Genomic DNA, 20,913 nt, shown 5'->3' with positions numbered 1-20,913 from the left:
GCAGGCAGTGACTGAGGGTTCCAGGAGGAGTGAGTGCAGAGGCGCCATTTCCAAAGAAGTGGACAAGGTGGGAGCTCAGAGGGGAAGCGAGAGGCCCTGGGTGAGAGGGAAGGAGGAAGGGGAGGAGACAAACGGGTATGGGGAGGGGGCAGGCTAAGCTGGTTCCATCCTCTCCACCTGGTAAAGATGGACCAAGAAGTGACAAGCTACTGAAGAACTTAAGGAAGTCTTCCCAGTAACTCCTGAATGCTAAACACCTCACAAAACCAAAAGCCTACAAATCCAAGAGTCACAGTCACTGTGAAGGAAGACCCTTGGGGGATGTTCTCGCCCGTGGACTTGCAAGTACAATCCTAATATATCCTTTACCAGAGTTATCACTCTAGCTTTGTTCCTGAGAGTGAAATCCCATCGGGGGCCTGTGCAAGGACACCACTGACCGCCCCCAGCTCTGCAAAGCCAGCCAGGCCTCTGCGTGAGGGGGATATAGCAACACTGAGGGAAGAGATGTGCCCAGAAAGCAGGCAGCCACCCCGCACTGTGAGCCACCTTCGTGTCCCACGAGGCCTGGAAATGAAACAGGGCTCACGACTGGTTGCCTGAAAGAACACAGTTGTGAGGGGGGCTCCCTCCTCTTGGCAGAAGCTCCTTTGTTCTGGTGGGTGGGATGGAATCTCAGGCAAGAACTTAGCTGAGCGAAAACAAGGGGAGGTTTGAAAGCAACCCTGCGACTCGAGGAAGAATCAAAGCGATGCCGAGCAACCACTCCTGACCCACAACAGAGTTATTTTTCCTTTCTTCCTTCTCCACTTTCCGTTCTCTATTCTTTCCTCCAGACACACTGGAAACAAACAGGAAACAAACGTCTAAGAAAAAGAAAGCAAGCTCACACAGATCCCTTGGTCCCTGTGGCTGCTCAGCCTCTAAGAGCCTTCTCCTCCCTGGACCTCAGCCTGTCTCCCCAGTGTCCACTCTTCCTTCAGATCACAGTGGAGGCCCAACACGCCTCCCCCATAGCAGGCTTGACTGTCTCTATTACAGCCCTCATCACCTAAATCAAATGTTTAGGCTGTCTGGGTCTCTCCCCAACTGTGAGCTCCTGGAGATGGGATGGGATTTCACTCTCAGGAACAAAGCTAGAACGATAACTCTGGTAAAGGATGTATTAGGATTGTACTTGCAAGTCCACGGGCGAGAACATCCCCCAAGGGTCTTCCTTCACAGTGACTGTGACTCTTGGATTTGTAGGCTTTTGGTTTTGTGAGGTGTTTAGCATTCAGGAGTTACTGGGAAGACTTCTTTAAGTTCTTCAGTAGCTTGTCACCTCTTGGGCCATCTTTACCATCTCCAGCATTCGCTGGAGAGCAAATGCCAGCTCCTAGGAGAAGTCAAGGCCTTTGCAGAGCAATGAAGAAACACTAACCATTAGTGCTAGTTGACTCTGAACCCCCAGTGCCTAGACAGTAGGCACAGTAAGGATCAGTAGGCACTCATATGGCAGCAATTATTATTATCAGCATATGACCATATATTATTCATTGCCAATTGGGAACAATGCGTCATTGTAATTATAATTGTTATCACTTTTAGTGCATGTGACTTACGGAGGAGGATAGGCCCAGACACTGTCAAGAGCTCAAAGTAAACAAGTCACAGTATACAAACAGAAAAGTGTAATGAGCTAGTACAACTCAACAGGTCACTGAGAGAAAGTGCATGAGAAAGGATGAGACTTCCTGGGTCATGGGATCCGACATAATACCTTCGGCTTTCGCCAAGCACACGACAGTTGATGGAGCAATTCCGCATTCATCACATCGTTTAGTTCTCACAATGCTTGTTGTGGAGCAGGGGGCGTGACACCCATTTACAAAGAAGGAAACTGTCTCTCAGAGAGAAGACACAATTTGCCGGAAGTCTCACAGCCAACGAGTGGTGAGTTAGACTTAGAGGACAACCTGCCCATAGTGTGCTGGGTGTTCCCAAAAGGAAGGGGCCCAGAGTTGGCTGTGGCCGCCTGAAGCCAGAGACAGACAAACACCAGTCCTATCCAGCCAGGGGGAGGGGGACCAGGAGGCAGGAAAGAGGGATCCAGGGGCCCATCTGAAAGGAACTCAGGCCACAAGCAGTTCAGAAACTTTAAAATCAGAACGTTAAGACCATAGTAGCACTGTCTCCTGTTAATAATATCGATTATTTTAAGTAAACGGCTCACTTGATCTTTATCATAAACCCCTGATGAAAGTATTGTCCCCATATGGCATATCCGGAAGCCCAGAGTCAGAGATTGAGCAATTTGATTGCAGTGGTCACATGGGTACTGGGGTGGGGGGAGTCACTCAGCCTCCATGCCCTCCCCTCTTTCCACGTGACTCCATGTAACCCCTGAATTCCCTCATTCCCTACTTCTACTTTTCCATGGCTTCTTGGTACACTTGCCTGCATGCTTTTCAACAGACAAAGCAACAGGAGCACACCCTGGTCAGTGGCACAGATTGCAGGGGGCCCGCATGGTGGGAGCAGCAGTGGCAGCCAGAAAATGCCAGCGATGGAATCAGCTGGGAGCCGGGCACCTCCGCCTGAATATGAGAGGACAAGAAAAAGCAAAGCAAAAAACAAATGGAGAGGGTTTAAAAAAAAAAAAAAAGGAGAAGAAATAAGACAGAAGGTTCAAACTTGAAAAGCCAATGAACAGTGGGACCACGGAATCCCACAGTATCAGGAGCCAAGACAGACTGAGACGAGGAGACAAGGGTTCAAATCCAGGCACTGCCACCAGCTAGCTGATGACCTCAGGAAGCTCACTTCTGCTGTCAGAGCCCCCAGGTGCCACCACAAGAGAGAAGTGTGCCACCTGTCCCTGCCTTCCCTTCTAGAGCGTGGTGGGTGTGAAAACAGCAACACAATGATGCTCATGTCAAAGCAGCCACAGACATAATACCAAACCATTGCCACCGCATCTGCGGCAGCACACACACTCCCCAACTTCTAGAACCACAGTTCATGCAGAGTTTCTGAGAAGGCTCTTTTGGAATCTGCTTCGTCAATGATCCAATGAGACCCCATGCAGGCCATGACGGAGCAAACTTAAGCCATCTGCCCAAGAGGCCCTTGCAGGAGACACTATGGAATCCTTTTGGGGGTCCCCTGAGAATGGGCTGGCCTGTCTCCTCCAGCATGAGGCTGCTGAGGAGCAGGCGACACCATGGCTCAGATCCAGCCAACTTCACAGGAGGGCGATTCCTAACCGCATGGCTTTCTTTCAAAACTCACGCATTCTCACAAATTACTCGCACTCTGAGAATTGTGCCCATGACATTAAAAAGAAAGCTGCTGGGGAAACAGGCCTGGGGCAGGGAAAACATTGCTTCAGACAAACCCATGTAACAACTTGATGGAAATCATACATCAAAAGGTAATTCTGGGGACTTCCCTAGTGGTCTAGTGGTTAAGACTGTCTTCCAATGCAGGGGGTGCAGGTTCGATTCCTGGTTGGGGAGCTAAGATCCTACATACCTCATGGCCAAAAAACCAAAACATAAAACAGAAGTAATACTGTAACAAATTCAGTAAAGACTTTTAAAATGGTACATATAAAAAAATCTTTTTAAAAAAAGGCAGTTCTGCAGACGAGGGCAAGGGTGAAGGTATAACTTGGATGTAAAATTTAGGATATCAAAACCCTAAACTCCAGTCTCCCTGGTTTCAACCACCACCAACTATGAGCCGCCAAGAGGCACAGACTGCATTTGGTCTGCCGGAAACTAATCACCTGCTCCTAACCAGGGTTCCCCAAATATTTGGTTACATAAATATGCCAGAGTCTCCACAACTCTAAAGGTCTAAAAAAACAAACAAATACAACAGACCACTTTACATCTTTCCTTAGAGTTCTGACAGGATGACCATAAGCGGGTATGATTTTTAAATCCCACACCGGGACTAATACCATACAGTTGGTGTGAACCCTACCAGGACAGGGACAGTCTTGGTTCAATCACAGAGGTCTTCACCCTCTCTGATCTCACCTAGGCTGGGCATGAGATACCCTAGCAATGATGTGGATTTTAACTTGGTGAGCTTCTTCTCTTAGGAATATTTGTACCATAAGATATAAGGCTGCTTCCAGTTAAAACCCCTGGAGATCCCCTGGAGAAGGGAATAGCTACCCCTCCAGTATTATTGCTGGGAGAATCCCATGGACAGAGGAGCCTGGCAGGCTGCAGTCCATAGGACTGCAGAGAGTCAGACACGACTGGGAAACCAACATGTTCACTTTCCCTTTGTTCAAGCTTCAGATTCTGGTGGAATGGAACACATGATAGTCAGTCTGATGAAGGAAGACGATGAACAAGTCCAGATTCAAGGTAACCAGGAAGACCAAGGTAAGATAAGATATAACATATGGAGTATAAGACATGGGATTATTTGCTTGAGCCAGCTCTTCTGAAAAAGATGAAATCCATAGGTAGGTACACTACTACCCTGCTATCCATCTTTCCTCCGTGTCACTGAGATGTTAGTTGCGATGATAAATAACAGGCAAAAACAAGACAAAAACAAGGAGGGCCGCAAACAAGGTCTATGAGCACAGCTATCCATTCTACATCAAGTAAGCCCTGCCTCACATTAATTTTTAACACCTAAATAAATGAAAATGTCAACAAGCCCAGTGCTGAAAATTCCCACCAATAAACATTTCTTAGAGTGGAGTCAGATTTCCACCCCTTGTAAAATGCAAAGATGTTATCTGACTGACATCTTAATTAATCACACAATACTTTTATGTCTAGATGTGGCTCAGACAGTTAAGAATCTGTCTGCAGTGCAGGAGATCGGGTTTGAGCCCTGGGTTGGGAAGATCCCCTGGAGAAGGGAATGGCTACCCCTCCAGTATTATTGCTGGGCGAATCCCATGGACAGAAGACCCTGGCAGGCTGCAGTCCATAGGACTGCAAAGAGTTGGACACAACTGAGCAACTAATTTTTAAAGGGCTTCCCTGGTAGCTCAGACACTAAAGAATCCGCCTGCAGTGCCGCAGACCTAGGTTCAATCCCTGGATCAGGAAGATCCCTGGAGAAGGGAATAGCTACCCCTCCAGTATTATTGCTGGGAGAATCCCATGACAGAGGAGCCTGGCAGGCTGCAGTCCATAGGACTGCAAAGAGTCTGACACGACCGAGAAACCAACATGTTCACTTTCACTTTGTTTAAGCTTCAGATTCTGGTGGAATGGAACACATGATAGTCAGTCTGATGAAGAAAGATGATGAACAAGTCCAGATTCAAGGTAACCAGGAAGACCAAGGTAAGATAAGATATAACATATGGAGTATAAGACATGGGATTATTTGCTTGAGCCAGCTCTTCTGAAGAAGATGAAATCCATAGGTAGGTACACTACTACCCTGCTATCCATCTTTCCTCCGTGTCACTGAGATGTTAATTGCGATGATAAATAACAGTTAAGGTCCTGAGGAGGTACCAAGGGAATGGCTCTAATCTCAGGTTCAAGCTGGCGAGGGGTGGGAGCATTAGGTACACAGGACAACTTAACACAGTCACTTTAACAGCTCTACTAAAAACAGTGTAATGCCCACTCCATTTTCATCTTCCCCATAAACACACACACACAAATGTAATACATTACCCCCAAAAGACTAACATGTGTTTTTCTAAAAGTAAAACTAAAGGTCTCATAACTTAGGCCTTTTATAAGATGGTGCACATAGTCGAGCACAAGCCAAGTCACACCCTGAAAAAAGAGCCCGTAATTTTGCATTACATCACTATGCAACTTATAAACAGGCGCACCTCATTTCACCTCACTTTGTAGATAATTATTATTATTTTTTTTTTACAAATTGAAAGTTTGTGGTAACCCTGTGTCCAGCAAGTCTATTGGCACCATTTTTTCCAACAGCATTTGCTCACCTTCTATCCCTGTGTCACATTCTGTTAATCCTCAAAATATTTCAAACTTTTAAAAACATTTTTATTGAAGGATAGTTGATTTACAATGTTGTGTTAGTTTCAGGTGTACAGCAAAGAGAATCAGTTACATATATACATATAGCCACTCTTTCTTCTTTAAAAGATTCGTTTCCCATATAGGTCATTACAGAGCATTGAGTAGAGTTCCCTGTGCTACACAGCAGGTCCATATTAGTTACCTATTTTATAAAGACTAATGTATATACGTCAATCCTGATCGCCCAGTTTACTACCCCCACCCCCTGCGTTTTATTACATTTCTTACGGTGGTCAGTGATCTTTGATGTTACCATTGCAAACAGATTGTGACTTGCTGAAGTCTCAGATGATAGCTCACATTATCTTTGCAATAGGTATTTTTAAATCAAGGTATGTACATTGGTTTTGTTTTTTAAGATATAATGCCATTGAACACGTAACAGACTACATATAATAGACATAGTATTAAGATAACTTCTATGTGCACTGGGAAACCAAAAAAAATGTGTGATTTGCTTTATTGCATTAATTGCTTTACGGTGACAGTCAGGAACTAAACCCATCATATCTCTGAGGTAAGTTTGTAGAGAGAATCATTGTAATGGCAGTATCTTCATCTCCTGATAGGTAAATTAGCCTCCAGGAGACTGTAAAAGTCTTTTTTTACCAGTATGCATAAGATGTGGAGCAAAAATAGAATCAGAGTGCAAAAAAAAAAAAAAAACAACAAAAAAAAGAATCTGGTGCCTCTCACCAAGAAAATGAGGCGAAAACACACTTTAATATGAAATTGTGTCCTCCAGTTTCTGCATTTGAATGTTAGTTGTGTCAGAAAATCTAATGTGAATAGATTTATGTACTGAATTGAGGTGCAAGGGCAAAAATAATTCTTACTATAAGTCATTGAGTGGATGCAGAACAGATGCAAACAACACAGGTTGGATCACTGCTCTATAAAAATCACCTCATTTCTCTTAATATAAAAGACATTAAAAGTAGTCAAAAGACACAGAACATGCACCAGCTCAACTATCTTTTTGTCTTGCCCAGTGCTTTTCTCCGCCGAGTCATTTACATTCTAATATGAGGTCTTCTGGACTCCTAAGATACTGTTTATTTTCTCTCCACCTGCCCAACTTCCCCCAGTAAGTCTGGGGTGAGAGGTAATACAAGAGGCTGGTACCCTCAGGAAAGACTTAAGAAAAAAGAAGAAACTTACAACTTCCGGGAGCAGCTTCGTCGAGAGGTCATGGATAGCTTTGACCACTATACACACAGATGACAGAAGGAATATCACCCCCAAGATGACACAGGCTCTGCAAAGAAACAGAACATTGGGAATCACCTGGGAGAACTCCATCTGGCTACTTTACACAATGGCAGTGACAATGACACAACCCAAGGCCCTAGGATCCACCATAATTTGCCATACTGCAACCATGCCCACCCACAGTATCAGAATTAATACTGAATCATTTCTAGAACACAGTTCAGTGAGTTATCATCAAAATCAACCCCATGTGAAAGGGTCTCACCATCCTACATGACCTCACAGCATCCCACGAATGCTGGTATGAAAGGATCTTCAAGGCCATGAAATACTTCTCCTGCCTGGCAACACAACATGTCACCCCTCCTCTAGCTGGAGTACAGAGTTTAATAGCAAAGAGTGGAGGTTCTGACGTGAGACTTTCCAGGTTCTACTGTTTAACCTGCTGCTTGATCTTGGTCAAGCTATCAAACTCCTTTTAGCCTCTATTTCCTCATCTGTCAAGTGGGAGTAACATTTCCTACCTGAAGATAAAATAAGATAATGCACAGAGCATAAAAAATTAATCCATTAATCCTGGCTTAAATGATGGAAGAGAAAAGCACACCCTGGATGTCTCTTGCTGATAGAACAGGACAGACACTTTTGAATTTTCTCAAACATAAAAAGAGGAATGATTCAGTAATGACAAAAGAAGAGAGTTCATCTGCTGTATTTAAAATGGGTAATCAACAAATATCTACTGTATAGCATAGGGAACTCTGCTCAATCTTATGTGGCAGCCTGGATCGTAGGGGAGTTTGGTGGGGTAGGGGGGGAACAGGTACATATATATGGATTGCTGAGTCCCTTCACTGTCCGCCTGAAACTATCATAACATTGTTAACTGACTATACTCCAAAATAAAATTAAAAGCAAAAAAAAAATAAAGAGTGTTCATGGCAGGATGAAGCAATTCTTTTAAAAAATAAATGAGAGGAGAAAAGGAAGGATGAAGTCAACCAAGACACCATGCACAGGAGAGGTGAGAGCAAGTTAGGAATGAGGTCATGGGAAAAGTCAGAGGACACCCAGCCAGGGGAGTGGGGTGGAGCTAGGAGGATGACTATGGGGCTTGGGATGCACCAGCTGGCAACCCAGACACTCACAGGAGGGAAAAATACAGAAAATGAAAGTAAACCTGAGGAAATGATGATAGAGATACAAGGGTCAAAATACCAAATGAAAACGAAAAGAAATAGAAAAGAAACCAGTACAAGAAGCCCTACATCATTCCTGCCCCAACCTGAGGTCACCATCACCTAGCAGCCTTGTCAGCTCTCCTCCCAAGCTACAAAATAAAACCATTTTTCATTGCCCATGCTTTAATTACCATGTTCTAGACTAATAGAAGGACCCAAAGAGGCACCTACTTAGAATCCTAACCAGCCTATAGACAGACACCTTTTCCCAAACCTAAGGGTCAGAAATAAGGAGGTAAACAGGGTGCATGGAGTTCACTCCAAAGGCTTCTTATCAACACATTAGTAGTAGGTTTTATTCTCTCAAAAACACAGATAGGAAGGTACTTCAGCAGCAATCCAGTGGTTATGACTCTACTTTCCAATGCAGGGGGTTCAATCCCTGGTCAGGAAATTAAGATTCCCACATGCTCTAGCATGAGGCCAAAAAGTAAAATCACAACATCAAAACCACAGGAAGGAGCGATCAATGTGGGCTGGGGTGAAACACAAAAGAACAAAGGAAAAGTAATAAGCAGGCTGGGGCTCTTGGTACAGACGTGAGCTAAAGAGAATCCTGGACCTATAGACCAGGCAGGTGATCCACCCCGGGCACCATACATCCTCATAAGGAGCCTGGGGGCAAACATACACTTGAGGGGATGGTGGGGGATGGTGGGGTGTGAGTGTGTGTGCTTGCATGTGTGTGGAGAGATTACAGGTAGGTGTGTGGGGGTCGGTGGGTGGGTGGGTGTGGGTGTGTCGAGATTACAGGCAAAAAGCACCCAGGGACACAGCAGCAGAAATGAAGAAGGCTACAGAAGGTGGAGTGCCTGGCGCTGGTCACCACAGTCCTGGCAGGGTGATCAAGCTGGAGGGGACCACAGCCAAGAGGGGCATCATGCAGAAATGAGACGGCTTCCTGGAGGGCCCTTTAGTGACCAGACACCAGGGCAGGACAAGGATTCCAGGGCTTGGGGGATCAAAGCTCCCAAAGCAACTGGCCCAAGGCCCAGCTATCCCACAGGGCTGATGACTATGGACCCACTGTGCCCAGCACTTGAAGTAACCACTTCTACCTGCTAGCAAACAGGACCATGAGAGGTGCCATTTCAGGAAAAGAGCCTAAAAGTCAGGCCTCTACTCAAGTGACTAGCACACATGCTCTCTCTGCTTCACCCTTTCAGATAAATTTAATCTCCAACTAGGTTTTCTAGCCCTCACACTTTACACCCCACTGAGGAATTTTTTGGAACAGTATCCCAGGGACTGCCACTCAGGGTCAATCTTATCAGAATCTCTAGGGGTGAATACAGGCATCTGTATTTGCTTTTTAAATTGCTTCTCAGAAACAGAAATAGACCCACAGACATAGAAAACAAATTTATGGATACCAAAGGGAAAGAGTGGGGGAGGGATAAACTAGGAGATTTGAGATTAACATATGCACGCTATTGTCTTTCTTGTACAGAGGAGCCCTAGTCCATGGGGTTGTGTTGAGTTGGACATAACTGAGCACCCATGCTATACTATATATAAAATGGATAAACAGAAAGGTTCTCCTGTACAGCACAGGGAACTCTACTCAATATCTTGCAATAACCTATAAGGGAAAAGAATCTGAAGAAGAATGTGTGTATGTATGTGTGTATATGAAGTGAAATGTTAGTCGCTCAGTCGTGTCCGACTCTTTGCGACCCCCACGGACTGTAACCCGCCAGGCTTCTCTAGAGTCCATGGGATTCTCCAGGGAAGAATACTGGAGTGGACTGTCGTCCCCATCTCCAATATGTATGTATATACATATATATGAAAAAGTGAAAGTGTTAGTCACTCGGTTATGTTCAACTCTTTGCAACCGCATGGACTGTAGCCAGCTGGCTCCTCTATCTATGGAATTCTCCAGGCAAGAATACTAGAATGGGTAGACATTCCCTTCTCCAGGGGATCTTCCTGACCCAGGGATCGAACCCAGGTCTCCCACATTGCAGGAGGATTCTTTACCATCTGAGCCACCAGGGAAGATACACACACGTACACACAAACACACACACACACGTAAAATAGAATCCCTGTGCTATATACCTGAAACTAACACAACACTGTAAATCAACTATACTTCAGTAGAAAAATGAAGCTCCCCAGGCAGTTCCCTGAATAATCTCTCAGGGCTGAGTCCCAGGCCTAGTTCAAGGGAAGGCCCTGTCCTTAGCGAGCTTCCACTATGGGGGGAAATCCATCCTTCTCTGAACAGAAGGGACCCCCCCGCCAGCTGCTGAGGAAGGAGGGGTCTAATGTTCCCTGAGAAACCTGCAGCGCACCCGTTATTTGATCGGTCTTCTCTCACTGAGGCATGAGAGAACCCAAGTGAGAGGCACCACTTGGGTGCTAAACCTTCTGTAGAGCATTTACCACAACATCCTCAAGAAGCCTCCATCTCCAAATCCCTCAGAGGGGACAGGAACAAGCGTCTGAGCTGCTTCCTGACAGGGGCCAGTGGTGCTGCAGGACTCTATCTTTCTCCCAGTCAACACAGGCACACCTTGATAACGCACAAAAAGTGGATTTGGGTTTTGCTGGATTCTGTTAAGGAGACAGGTATAAAAGATGCAGTGGTCTCCTTACATAATATCTTGCTTATATACCTTCAATCAAAACTACCTAGAAGTTGCTTAAGGGTGAGAACTATATCTTCATATCTCAATATCTATAGCAGCACCTGGCAGGTGCCCCTGCATGCATCTGTAGAGTATATATAATCATTAACTGATCAGAGCCACAAATGGCATCCACGCAGGAAGGTCTGACTCCCTGAAATGAAGTGTTAGTTGCTCAGTCATGTCCAACTCTTTGTGGCCCCATGGACTGTAACCTGTCAGCCTCCACTGTCCATGGAATTTTCCAGGCAAGAATACTGGAGTGGGTTGCCATTTCCTTTTCCAGGGAATCTTCCCAACCCAGGGATCGAAAGTGGGTGGCCTGCATTGAAGGCAGATTCTTTACCAGCTGAGCCACTTCCCTATATTAACTGATTACCTAACCACTGACTGATTTGTAAGTTTCCCCCCATAGAGTTTAAAGGGGCATCAACCACTTACCACTGGGGATGGGAAGAGGAAAGAGACTCCTAACACTTGAGCCAAAACGCCTATGGAATAGCCCACACTGTAAAACAACTCCGAAATGTAATGAAAAAAAAAATCCAAAGAAATTGATGATTTGTTTATTCATGTTGAATTTTACAGATCTATCATATTTGCCTCAAAAATATACCTACAAATACGCTCCAAATGTTTTAAAAACCTATTTTCATCTTTTTTTAAATGTGTTTCAAATTCAGAAGCCAGTCACTCTTGCATCAACACTGCTGGAAGCCTGTGTGTCAGAGCTCCCGCATAGCTGAAAGCAGCTATTATTAGCTGAGCGTGTGATGCCATTTTTTTTTAACATGTTATTAATAATATATTGTGTTTACACAGCAGCTTTCTCCTCAGGCACTCAAGAGTTCTGCACATCAGCTCCTAAATGCCCTGGTGGCCACTGACCAGACCTAGGTTTTTGTTTTTCTGTTATTTCATGGACTGGAGGGGTCAGGGGTCGGGAGAGGTTTGTTTCACAGACACAAGGAGTCAAAACGGGATTGTGGAGGAGTGGCAAGCTTCCCCAAGGTCACCCCAGGAATCTGAAGTCCACCCAGAAACAGAAGCCAGGTCTCCTTACGCCCTCCCAGTGGTCAGCCTCCCTGGCCACTCAAAGGCTCTGGGCCTTCACGTGACATCCTCACGCTACCACTGCCCTGGGACTGCAGCGATCTCCCAGAAGCAGAGAAGATTTGGGTCAGGAGCAAACGCTGCAAATGTGGCTGCTTCCGAATGGGCAACTGTGGGCTGCTTCCTGGTTTGTGGGGAGGCGGTGAGGGATGGGGGAAGGGACCTGCTCTATCAGAGCACCACGGCCTTCACCTGGAGAGGCCGGCCTGGCAGGGAAAGAAGGCAGTGTAGAGCCAGGTCACTGCAGCGAACACAACTCCTTCTCTCTCCAGCCCAAACCCTACAGAGGGAAAACACTGAGTCAGAAAGAAGCAAAGGATGGCTTTTATAATTTTCTGGATTGTTACTTAATCCATGTACTGGCTTATTTAAGAGCTCTTCCGTCCTCACTATACATTTGCCTTCCCTATTGTAGTTTCCCTTTCCTAGATACAAAGGCCAGTACGTAAAACAGATAAGTAACAAGGATTTACTGTATAACACAGGAAATTATACCCAATATCTTGTAGTAACCTTTAATGGAATACAATCTACAAAAAAAAAAAAAAAATCAAATCACTATGCTATATATCTGAAACTAACATGATATTATAAATCAACTATATTTCAATTAAAAATAATAAAATTTGGGGTGAGGGATAAATTGGGAGATTGGGATTGAGGTATACACACTACTAACTAATAAGGACCTCCTGTACAGCACAGGGAACTCAGCACTCTCTAATGGCCTATACGAGAAAAGAATCTTAAAAAAAACAGAGGATATCACTGATTCACTTTGCTTACACCTGAAACTAACACAACCTTATAAATCAACTATAGTATGCTCAATACAACTTTTAAAAATACAAGATAAAAGAAATAAAACTTAATTGAATAAAAAAAGAAAGAGGCAAATGAACTGCTTGTTGTTATTGTTCAGTCACTCAGTTGTGTCTGACTCTTTGTGACCCCAGGGACTGCAGCATGCCAGGCTTCCCTGTCCTTCACTATCTCCTAGAGCTTGCTCAAACTCATGTCCATTGAGTGGGTGATGCCATTCAACCATCGCATCCTCTGTCACCCCCTTCTCCTCAAATGAACTGCCCCCCCTTGAATACAATGTCCCAATCCAGACTGAAGCTGTATTTAAATTCTCACAGGACCAGTGATTATAAAAGCATAGTCCATGGACCAGCAGTCTCCACATCACCTGGGAACTTGTTAAGAATGAAAATGCCGGAGGTCAACCCAGACCTACTGAATCAGAAACTCTGCAGATGGGGATCTAGCAATCTGTATTTTAATAAGTCCTTCTGACACTCACTGCAGTTTGAGAAACACTGTAGTATTAATCTTGTCCAAGATATACTTATTAATATCTGAAAGATTAGTAAAATCCAAAGAAACAGTTGAAGCCACTGATATTTTTTCTCCTCCTAAAAGCTGCAAATTTCTTCAGCATTGTAAATCTATCTATCACCTTGCAGTCAGCATTAATTTTTGCCTCTGAAATTATACAGGAAACCAATTGGCAGACACTCTCACATCCCAAATGAGAGAAGGTTGGAAGTTTGGTCCCTGGTCAGCTGTAGGCTTAAAGGCCTGAAATCATATGAATAAAGCCTGGGTCTTATCAATTCTAAGTTATTTGCCAAAGAGAAACTTCTTCTAATCATCTCCTAATTTACAAAAGCCTTAAAACACAGTTGCTCTGGCATTTTACCAATTCAGTCCACAGCTTAAAGTGTAATGTTTTATCATTTTCCACCCCAGCCTCCACAGCACTTGTAATCTGGGTCCATCTTCAATCAAACATGAAATAATAAAAAAATGAAAGACAGTCAAGTCACAAGTTCATGTGGTTCTTAGGGATGTATGATTTCTAATGCTGTTTCATTCTAGCTGGTCCTTTTACTACATGTAGTCTGCCATTTTAAGTAAAACAACACACAAAATCAGCTAGGAGACAAGAGAAAGTGTGCCAGGAATGCCATGAGCCATTTCTCATTCTCTATAATGGCTTCACCAAACAGCCAACATTTGATTCAAGACTCCCTGCCTCCCTTCACGCCATGGCCACCAACACCCACCTCCTCTTCCACTGCAGGAGTTTGCTCCCCTTCTCTTTCTGTTCTTCCTCATCTTACCTGCTTGACCCTCATAGGCTCTAAATCTCCATCTCCTCTCTCTACCTGTGTCCTCCTCTCTCTTCTCTCTTTAGCTTTAACCTCATCCACCTGCTGTTTTGTGAACAGGCTGTGGTGAGGGGGAGGGTGGCTTGGACCAAGGATGGCTACTCAGGTTAGAGCTCTACAGGCATGTGGTCAAACCCTGTCCACAATAAGATCATCCATCTCCTCAAGACTGAATCACTAAGAACCTCTCCTTACTCAACAAATGAACAATATACAAGCTGATTAAGCCTATCCAAGTGGAATCTCACTGACATAGGACTTTCTTCTTGGCTTCAATTTTAGGGAGAAAATCAGCATGGGAGATTTGTTAAAGACTCAGATTCTAGAGCAGTGCAGACCAATAAAATTTTCTGTGACGAAGGAGATGTTCCATTCTGTTCTGTTCAAAAGGGTAGCCACTAGCCACATGCGGCCACAGAGACTTCAAATGTGGCTAATGCAATGGAAGAAATTCAATGTTAATGCTTTTTAAATTAATTAAAAATTTAATTAATTAAAGTAAATGACCACATGTGGTTAGTGACTACCATATTGAACAGCAGAACTCTAATGGATGGGTTGAAAACACAGACATTCACCAAAAAATCTGTTCAGTTTAAATATATATATATATATATATATATATATATATATATATATATGGAGAGAGAGACACAAACAACCAGGTAAGTTGATGTGGGCCAGCAGTAGGTAGTAGTAGTGCTGGTTGCTCAGTCGTATCTGACTCTTTGTGATCCCATGGACTACAGCCTGCTAAGCTCCTATGTCCATGGAATGCTCCAGGCAAGAATACTGTAGTGGATTGCCATTGCCTTCTCCAGGGCACCTTCCCAACTCAGGGATTGAACGCGGGTCCCCTGCATTGCAGGCAAATTCTTTACCATCTGAGCCATCAGGGAAGTCCAGCAGGTTCTACTCTGAAAAGCCTTGTGAAGGGACATCATGTCTTTGGTGCCTTTCTCAATCAATGCATCCCCTCTCTTCTTCCGGTTAACCCCCATCTCCCAGGTTCACATGCCTCACTCTTGATCTCACCTTATCTCAAGCGATCCTAGAACATCTACTGCTCCACTGGGGTAACTGCGTTCATTCACATTTTAAGGTGAATGGAATGCCAAGGTAAGAAAACAAAACCTAGCCCCAGCCTCCGGAGAGCACACACCTGGGATAGGAAACCTGAAAAGTATTACTGGACAGTCATTAGTAGTGAATGTGAAAACTGATAACGCACAAAGAACAGAATGAAGAAAGAAACCAAAGCGATGAAACACAACCTGGGGACCAAGTGGGAAGGAAGGATGGCGCTGTGGTGTGACAGGTAACCTGGGTCTAGAGGACTAGACAGGAGCCATCAAGTAGAGAAGCTGATAAGGCTGTGGAGGGCACTCCAGGCAGAGGGAACTTCATAAGCAAAGATGTGAAGACCCCACATTGTGCGGCCCTGTTTCTATGGAAATCCAAAGTGGAGAGGCTCCTCCTGGATCATCAGGCTAGGGGAGCAGCCATGCAAGAGCCACGTGAGGAAGGGCCCTCTGTGTCCTGGAAGTCCCCTCGAGATGGCGGGCACAGCATCACCCACGATATGCACAATGCTTTTTCTGAATCTACTGAGATGATCGTGTGGTCTTTGTCTTCCCTTTTGTTTGTGTGGTGAATCACATTGATTGATCTGCATGTGTTGAACCAGCCTTAGGAACTTGGGATGAATCCCACTTGGTCATGGTGTATGAGTTTTCTTTATATTGCTGGATACAGTTTGCTAAGAAATTTGTTAAGAATTTATGCACCTATATTCAAAGATATTGGTCCATAATTTTCTTTTTTGGCAGTATCTTTGTCTGGTTTTGATATCAGATTGATGGTGGCTTCAGAGAATCTCTTTAGGAGTGTTCCTTCCACTTCACAATTTTTTTGAAGAATTTGACAACATGATATTTACAATGCATCTTAGACAGTACATAGACCACTGTATTATATATAATAGTTATATACTTTAATATACATTAGGAAAACTGATTTTTACCCCATGCCTACAAGGATATTATTGCTGAAGGAAAAAATGTCAAATATGATTATATTTAAATAAATGTTAAGTAAGTAATGGCATAGGTGGTACGGCACAAATCACCAAGGTGGAACACACATGTCTAAGGCTGAGGAAGCCTGTAGTGGTGACAGGAAGTTGTTAAACAGTTTTAAGCAAGGGAGGTACATGATGTGATCTGGCCTTTACAAAGACCTTCTGACTGGGGGAAGTTTGGCAGAGTTGAAGGGAAGGAAAGTAGAAGCAAGGAAATCAGCTGGGAGACAAGGCTAGTAGTCAAGGAAACGAGTGATGACCCCTTACAGAGTAGCCGTGATAGCTGAGAGGGGTCAATAGGAAAGACCCTGCGGAGGCAGAGGGATGGACCCTGGTAACCAACTGGACAATAGAGAAGGATGCCAGGAAAACCCAATCTTTTTTCCCAAAAGGAAAGAGGTAGTGGCACATCCCAAAGCAGGAGGAGTGAGACCAGGGTGGGGAGCTGGTGGGGAGTCTAGTCTAGGACTCATAAAGCTCAAGGAGCAATGTCCAGACAGCCAGATACCTGGAGCTTAGTGGAAGCAGCATCACCCAAGCCTTGCTGCCCAGGGCCACTTTCCTGCGCCCCTAGGTCTCAGGATGCTGTTTCTTGGGTATAGAGAGATGCAAGGAGAGAAAGGAACTGGGAACAACCTTCCTAGTGATTGCCAGAACCCACCCAGTATCTCTACTTCCCATATATGCTGCAAGGGGGCTGTATGCTGAGACCTAAGAGCCTCATCAGTCTCCTTGAATCCACAATTACCAATTGATTCCTTCAGTGTTCCGGTGCCAGGATTCAGCACCAAAGAAGCACAAGAATAACAGCCTGTTCTCATGCAGCTTACACAGGGAGGGGCAGACATAAGCATGTGAACAAACAAGAACATTCCACAGACGTAAAGCAGCACAAAGGAGGAGAGTAACAGGCATGTATTCTACACACAGTCATCACCCTTCTCTAAGGAGGGGGCGTTTAACCACAGACCTGAGAGATGGGAGAGTGAGCCGAACAGCTGCCCGGGGAAGAGCACTCTAGACAGAGAACATGAGGAGCAAAGGTGCCCATGCAGGCGAGACAGGAAGATATGAGCGCAGCCATTCCGGAAATAAGGCCAAGAAACAGCCTTGGGCAAAACAGGCCTTGGTAACGAAAGAACACACACCCAAGTCCCAGAGACAAAAGCCAGACTTGCAGGAATACAATATTAAGTTTACCTGTGTTACACTCAAGAATATACTTAGTTGCCAGAAGACAAGAAGTTCAACTATAGAAAAAAGTTTAATAAGACTGCCTTACTTATTTATGCATGCCATGCAGCACGTGGGATCTTAATTCCCCGACCAGGGATTGAACCCACTGCCCCCTACACTGGAAGCATGAAGTCTTAACCACTGGACTGCCGGGGAAGTCCCTCAACTCTAAACTTTAGACACATCTGCTCAGATGTTTGCTCGCAGAAAATTCTCCTGCACACCTTTCCCTTCACAGAAACGCTCCCTATTGCCGATATCCAGTTGGAGCCACCTGCTGCTGATCAAAAAAGGTGGACAATTTCTGGAAATTATCAGTGATCATGAGGCAAACCCTCCCTTTTGTTGTAAAAGTAACTTGTCCCTTCTACTTAGGGAGTTGGCACGATTTTTTTCTGCCTTCTTCCTTGTGCACAAGCTCCCTCTCTTAATAAGAAAGGTTTGCTTATCTAAGGGTCTTATGGAAGTGATATTCATTTCTATAGTGTTGCTGCTGAAGGATCTGGAAAGGGCCTGGTAACAGAGGGAACCAAGCATTCTCAATGAACAGCAATGGAGCCCTCCTGACTGGCACACATGGTCATACTAGGACTTGGCTTTTATTTTGAGTAAGATGGGAAACCAATAATGGATTGAATAGAGAAATGACTCACATTATTTTTCACAGGATCAATCTGACTGCTCTGTTGAGAGCAGACCAAGGAGGGTCATTGGTGCAGGCAGGGAGGCCAAGGGAAGATAATGCTGCCAGCACAAGAACCAGTGTTTGTGCTCAGTCACTAAGTCATACATATCCAACTCTTTGTGACCCCATGGACTGCAGCCCACCAGGCTCCTCTGTCCATGGGATTCTCCAGGCAAGAATACGGGAGTGCATTGCCATTTCCTTCTCCAGAGAATCCTCCCAACCCAGGGATCGAACCCACACCTCCTGTGTCTCCTTTATTGCAGGTGGATTCTTTTACCCACTGAGTGACTGGGGAAGCTCCCTTTCTCAAAATCCACCTGCCCCCACATTTAATAGGAGTTATCACAAATCTTTAAGAGATAAGGAAGCTATAGGAAGAGAAAAACAAAAACCAAATGGGACCAGTTGGAACCAATATGGTGACATACTCGACCTCCAACACAGTGGCTTTATACGCTGATTTTATTACATTAGCATGACACACCTACTTGCATCGTGATCAGAAATCAAGGACCAAAAGAGGATAAGAGAGGGTGGCACCCATGCCATCAAAAGCGCTGCCCCTTCCCTGGTGAACCGGTACACATGCCTCCCCATCACCATCCTCACTCCTCCTCCCTTTGTCTCTACTGTTTAAAATCTAATCCCATCTCACCAAGGGATGAGAAGTTGATTTGTGAACAAAGTTCCTGCCTCTCCATTCTCAGACCACTCAATAAAGCCTGCACTGCTTCAGTCTCAGCTTTGGTTTCATTTTTGGTTACAGGAACTGGAAGAGAAATAGAGCCTTCGCCACAGCCCTGGGTCCTAGCAGAGCCCATAAGACTTAATTCTGTAACAACAATGATCTTGAAAAGAGATGCTGCTAGAACAGGGCAGGAGATGTGGAGACGGGGAAAGAGGGCTGGTTTCTACCAGCTCTTGAGAGATCCAAGGCAATTTACTGACAGTCACTGTTTTCAACCTAGGGAAGTACAAAGTGAATTGATGGGCTTTAAAGAGATTTAAAAGAGACTCTCAGGGTAATACTTGTTTTTCAGGAGAATAAGAAATCTTACTACTTAAGCAAACTGGTTATGCAAAGTGAACCATTTAAGCATATTTAAGTCAAGTTTATATTTAAGATTCAGTGCAAATAATCTGTGCAATTTTTTTTTTCTTAAACAAATACTGAATGTTAGAGCTTCCCTGGTAGATCAGTGGTAAAAGAATCCACCTGTCAATGTAGGAGATGCAGGTTCAATCCCTGGATCAGGAAGATTCCCTGGAGAAGGAAATAGCAACCCACTCCAGTATTCTTGCCTGGAGAATCCCATGGACAGAGGAGTCTGGTAGGTTACAGTCCATGGGGTCACAAAGAGGCATATAAAACTTAGAGAGTAAATAACAACAAATACTGAATGTTTAACTGCTGGTCTATGCACAGAATATATACAGGGAGATACCCAATAAGAGGGATGACAGTCTCTACAGAAAATATGTGGAGAACAGAAGCTTGCGTTTCCCTATATACCCTAGCATGCATGTTATGTATTTTTTAACAAGGTATGGATACCACCTATTAAAATAAATACTACATCAATGTTGAGATTGAGGGAAATACTTTCTGACGGTCAACCAGATGCAAAGAAACCTGTGATACACTAGATACAATGACAAATAAGACATAGTCCTTTTCCTCAAAGAGTACAAAAGGGGGATATTTATTAATAAATCACAGGAATAGTCCTAGAGAAGCTGAGATTTAAGTTGACTGAAAGAACTAAAAGAAGTCAGCTTGATAGAAGAGTATGTTCCAGGGAAACCATGTCCAGAGGCCTGTCAGAATCCATTCATCTAGCACATTTCCCTACAAGTCTTCATTGTGTCAGGCACCATTCTAGGGAGATATATGGGGCCAAAACCTTCCAGGCAGAGGGAGGAGCAAGACTCTGAGGCAGAAGAACATCAAGGCAGCCAGAGGGTTGAAGATGAAGCAGGAAAATGGTAAGTGAGGGCAGAGGCCATGGGTCATGTCAAGTCTTAAAGCCACTGTAAAGATTTAGGTATTTACACAGACTGGAAGCCACTAGAGGCTCTGACTTGGAGAAGACATGATATCACATGTTTTAACAGGATCGCTGCTGCTGGGCAAAGGCAGAAACAGGGCTAATAGTTAGAAGGCAGTTGGAATACTCAGATGAGAGAGTGACCAATGATGGTATCTTGGGTCAGGACTCAAGCATTGAAGAAAGAGGTGAGTATCTGGATATATTCTGATTTCAAGTTTTGGTCTGTTCAGGGTCTATTCTGAAGTTACAGTTCATAAGTACCATGAACTAAACAAGACTCAAGAATGATTCCAGGTTTTTGATGTGAAGAAAGAGAGGGATGGATTTACCATTTCCTGAGATGGGGAAGAGTGCAGGAGAAGCAGGGTTTGGGGTGGGGCAGGGAGGTAGGGGTGATCAGGATTTGGGTTTTTGGACTCACTGTTGGGGATGTCTGTTAGGTCCCCA

At 44.4% G+C, this 20,913-nt stretch overlaps 1 protein-coding gene across 2 annotated transcripts in view; it reads right to left on the bottom strand.

Moving 5' to 3' along the window:
- Positions 1 to 20,913, bottom strand: part of TMEM163 (transmembrane protein 163) — a 331,925-nt gene that overhangs the window by 39,724 nt on the left and 271,288 nt on the right. For both annotated transcript variants that reach the window (XM_024975784.2, NM_001101160.2), the window contains one exon: positions 7,194 to 7,290. In XM_024975784.2, coding sequence (XP_024831552.1) covers positions 7,194 to 7,290 — 97 coding nt within the window. The remainder of the gene's footprint in view (positions 1 to 7,193; positions 7,291 to 20,913) is intronic.

Source organism: Bos taurus, chromosome 2 (genome assembly GCF_002263795.3).
Source record: "Bos taurus isolate L1 Dominette 01449 registration number 42190680 breed Hereford chromosome 2, ARS-UCD2.0, whole genome shotgun sequence".
In the NCBI taxonomy this organism is placed as follows: Eukaryota; Metazoa; Chordata; class Mammalia; order Artiodactyla; family Bovidae; genus Bos; species Bos taurus.
Note: the sequence above shows the minus strand (reverse complement) of the source record. Positions and strands in the feature narration are given on the sequence as shown.